Source organism: Gavialis gangeticus, unplaced genomic scaffold (genome assembly GCF_001723915.1).
Source record: "Gavialis gangeticus isolate Ggan-Ray unplaced genomic scaffold, GavGan_comp1, whole genome shotgun sequence".
NCBI lineage: Eukaryota > Metazoa > Chordata > Crocodylia > Gavialidae > Gavialis > Gavialis gangeticus.
This window is the reverse complement of record NW_017728992.1, coordinates 110,915,129-110,919,274: the sequence shown is the minus strand read 5'-3', so window position 1 is coordinate 110,919,274 and position 4,146 is coordinate 110,915,129. Positions and strand designations below refer to the sequence as shown.

The window sequence follows — 4,146 nt, the reverse complement described above, 5'->3', positions numbered from 1 at the left end:
GATTATTCCATGCATAATATTATTATAGAACTAGTCTCTATTTCTTTGAGAAAGCAAGAGGGAGAAATATGTATTGTGTTACTGGCATTACTATATGGTTAGCATTTTTCAATTAAATTTAAATTTTATTTGTGGCAGAGTAAACATTCAGGCTAATCTATTTTAAGTTGATCTGCTTTAAGAGTCCAAAAGGTATAGCTTCCTGCAGAAACAATTTTTCAATTTCTTATATTTTAACATGTTTGTTTTGCCCCCCTTTTACAGTACAGTGCTGTGGATACAAACCCTTTGTCAGTACATATTTTACAGCCTATGTGGGACCAAATTGTAAAGGTAAGAGTCTTCTTGTTTACAAACATCACATGCAAAAGTAAAAGTTTGTGTTAAGGTACAGAAGTTATATATAATTTTATATATCAGATGATGATTTTAGAGCTGAAATTAAATATATGAATGAGAAAAAAACATTTCATGGAATAGATAGCTATATTTGAGATGGAGATAACTCAAGGCACTTTTTTTTTACATTATATTATATGTGTATACATACCTTCTGACCAGAGTTGTACATAGCTTGTTCTCATCATTATACAGAAGTGAAGACTTTTTTTTTAATATCCTTCATTACACACCTTTGTGACATCGGAAGTTATCCTTAGTACAATTTATTTTTCCTACAACATATGCTGCCTAGTTGGTAAATGCAGTCTAAAATTCTTGCAAAGGCACTTGATCTTGGAGCATTGGGCATTTCTCTAAGACTCTGAAAATCAAAGCAGTTTCCATCCTCATTAAAAAAAGAAAGATTAGGGGGTGCTATCTTTTGGGTGCAATAGGATATGCAGATATTTTTAAGTATGACTTACCATTTGGTTAACTGGAGAATACTAGCAATCATCTCTTACATAAATCTGTACTTTCTTGAGATTCAAGGTACTAATGGCATCTTATGTGTATAGGAAAGGAAAATATACTTGAGCAAACTTGAGATTAGATAGAATCAATTCAAAAGAAAATGGATATAGTTGGTCAGAAATGTTTCTAATCTTTCCATACTTTTGTTTTATGAATAAGATACTATTTATGCTTAATCCAACAGTAAAATTGTGTTTATGGACACAGTATAGTCACATAAAATGATTATGGTGTCATAAAACGAGCACTGTGATTTCATTTTATGAAAAAAAAGAGAAGATGAGTTGCAAGAACAATCATTTTTATATAATTAATTCTTGGTAGGTTGCAAATTTAGGAAAATAATCTTTTGTCCCCATCATATTATGGAATGGAATAAATATGTTTCCCATCCCCTTTGTGACAGGCCTGGTTGTCTCACAGGTGGTCTTCTACCACCTAGCTTCACACCGAGGCCTAATGGTGACCTCCCCACTTCATCTGCAATGCCTGTAGTTTTAATCATCAGTATCAGAGGCATTACTCAGATGGCTGGAATTACACCCCAGGTGCTTTTGTCTGCCCTGTTCATCACAGGGCTTCCTGATGCTGGCCCAGTTTGAGTTATAATCTGTCTTTCCAAGGTTTCCTGCCCCACAATTACTCTCTTCTAGTGTCTTGTCCCTAATTAGGGGCCACTGTTACACTCATAAAAATAGAAGGAAAGGATCAGAGCCTTGACCACATGCTTTTCTTCATCAGCAAGTGTCTTAACTTGCCTAAGAACATGTGCATCAGGTAGATCTTCATAATGTGTCTTTAGTGAGGACATTATCCTTACCTAGTCCTACTCCTGTCACACATACCTTTTCTGCTTGGGAGCAAGTACTTGATATAAAAAGGTAGAAGAGTACAGTATTGCAAATCTTGCTCAGCATGCTGAGTTTGAGATCAATGTTATAAGATGGGTAAGAGAAATGGAAGCATTCTTTGTATATGTTTTCCTTAGGAAACCTTGAGGAAAATTTGTTGGCAATAAAGATTTATAAAAGTATTTTGTAATAATTGCAGTCCTATAGGACTGCATATCATATTATATCATTTATGTAATGCTTTTAAATGACTAGATCAATCTGACACAAGTATAAATAAAATCATATTTAAAAATCATACTACAATGATTTTACTTACTGTTGTTAAAGTAAATTGCTAAGAGACAATAAATGAAAATGATTAGGAAATTTCCCTATTTTTAGGGTTTTTTAGGAACATAGGACTGGAAGAGTCCCATTAAGTCCAGATCCCCAGTACACTGGCAGTTTCACAGCGTTTTACTAATTTTTTGTATTGTAATAACATGCAGATGTCCTAATCTGAAAGTGTTAATCAGCTAGTCCAGGTTTATATATGGATCATTTATGTAATAAAATGGCAGAGAAAAACATTTCCAAAATGTGAAAAGATACATGTAAAACCAATGCAACTAACAGAGAATTCAGTCCCAAATTTAATTTTAAATTTACTTTATTTGTAGGTAAAAACTATCTTAACACATTTTAAAGAAAGAATTAAGTGTTTGTCAAGTTTACTTTGTTATTTTATTGATGGTATCATTTTTTGGAAATTAAACTTGGATTGTTTAGTTATGTGTGATATGGATGAGGTTCTTCTTTATAAGTGCTTCCATTCCTCAAACATGTCACACAGTTCACTTATAAAGCCTCCAGTGCTTTTTATGCACATGGACCGCTTGTAGACATTAATCTTCAATTAACATGTTAATCCTATGATAAATCACTACATTTAGTGAGCTTTCCACTCCTGGCACCTGTAAGCTTGTGCACTGGGCAGCCCGTGCACTGCTTCCTTATGTGCAGGTTTAAACTTGCCGAGAGTGAGGAGCCCATCAGCTTCCCCTACCTAGAACCTGTAAACCTGCAAGCCTGCAGAGGAGGCAGCCCATGCAGAGCTATACCACACATGGTTTCAAATTGCTAGTATATGTGAAGCCTGGGGTCATGATTTCAGGCTCCACACATGCTGCAGGAAGCTTGTCACTGGGGACCTGTTCTTGATGCTGACTCCCTGCACCAGCAGTTGCATGACTGGAATCTGCGAAAATGTATTCCTTGTCCCAAGAATTGCAACTTCTGCCATGCACATGTGGCATGGCTTTGGAATCAGGGATCACATCCCATTGTACCATTAACTTACTGCCACTGACCATAGTTACAGTGTGACAGTCACAGCTGTGGTTAACCATTAAAAATCCTTTCTCTGGAAATGTGTTCTAGCAAAAAATAATAAAGAAAATTTGATATGTTAAGCTAGAGAAACGCAGGAAAAGGTGAAGGAGAAGCTGAACCTGGAAACAGCTGCTTTGTGGAGATCTGACAATTGTAGGGCCTAGAATGAGTAGATGAGAATGGACTACCTGGTAGGCTTTTTCATTGGGCATCTCATTTTCTTTCTTTCATTTTTTTGGGTCTAATTATAGATGCATCTCCTCTGAAGTTCTACAGTTTTGTGGGTCTGTCATGTTAGAGAGTCCTTTCCAAGACTGTCACAATGTTACTTGGATGCTAAATGCTGCCTGAATACCACACTGTGGTGCTGCAGTCTTCTTGCATTTCTTCTGTATAGAAACATGATAAACTTTTCCATGGAGTGAGGAAGAGTAAAGACTATATTTATGTGTGAATAAGATATGAAATCTGCCATTTTAAAGCTACACTATTTATAAAAATGGTTCAATATTTAGGGTAGGAGGCAGTATTTAAGGAAAGATGTTTATGCATTTGTTTTGGAATTTAAAACTATATAAAATTGAGAACTCCTTAAAAATATGAAATACCTGCTGGGTATTAAACTCTTGATTTATGGAAAGCACATACGTTGCCTTATCTTTAAAGATTATAAAATGGTAGGTTACAAAAATGTATTCTTAATTGTCAAATCTGATTTTGCCTTTGTTTTAAATATTTTTACAGATAGTGCCTCAGTGGGTTGCTCCTAACTTGTTAACCTTCTCTGGATTTGTGATGCTTTTAATTAATTATTTTCTGTTATCTTTTTATGACTGGGACTACACGGCATCAGGTAATAATCCATTTTTTTAGACTCATGAAGCTACTCAAGCCACATTCTACATGTGTGGTGGCAGACACCTCTCTCCCATCTTCCCCCACCAGTGCAAAGCCCCCTCGATTTCAGTAGTGTTGCATAAATTGCTGATTTTATCCCCTGGAGGCT

The 4,146-nt window shown here is 35.5% G+C and overlaps 1 protein-coding gene across 2 annotated transcripts in view; it reads left to right on the top strand.

Annotated features, from left to right (window-relative positions):
* The window catches only part of SELENOI (selenoprotein I), a 93,423-nt gene that overhangs the window by 23,674 nt on the left and 65,603 nt on the right, over window positions 1–4,146 (top strand). The window contains exons 2-3 of one of the 2 annotated variants that reach the window (XM_019526938.1): window positions 265–333; window positions 3,885–3,993. In XM_019526938.1, coding sequence (XP_019382483.1) covers window positions 265–333; window positions 3,885–3,993 — 178 coding nt within the window. Of the gene's footprint in view, window positions 1–264; window positions 334–3,884; window positions 3,994–4,146 lie in introns of those variants that run through there. The other variant, XM_019526944.1, reaches the window with a different exon arrangement.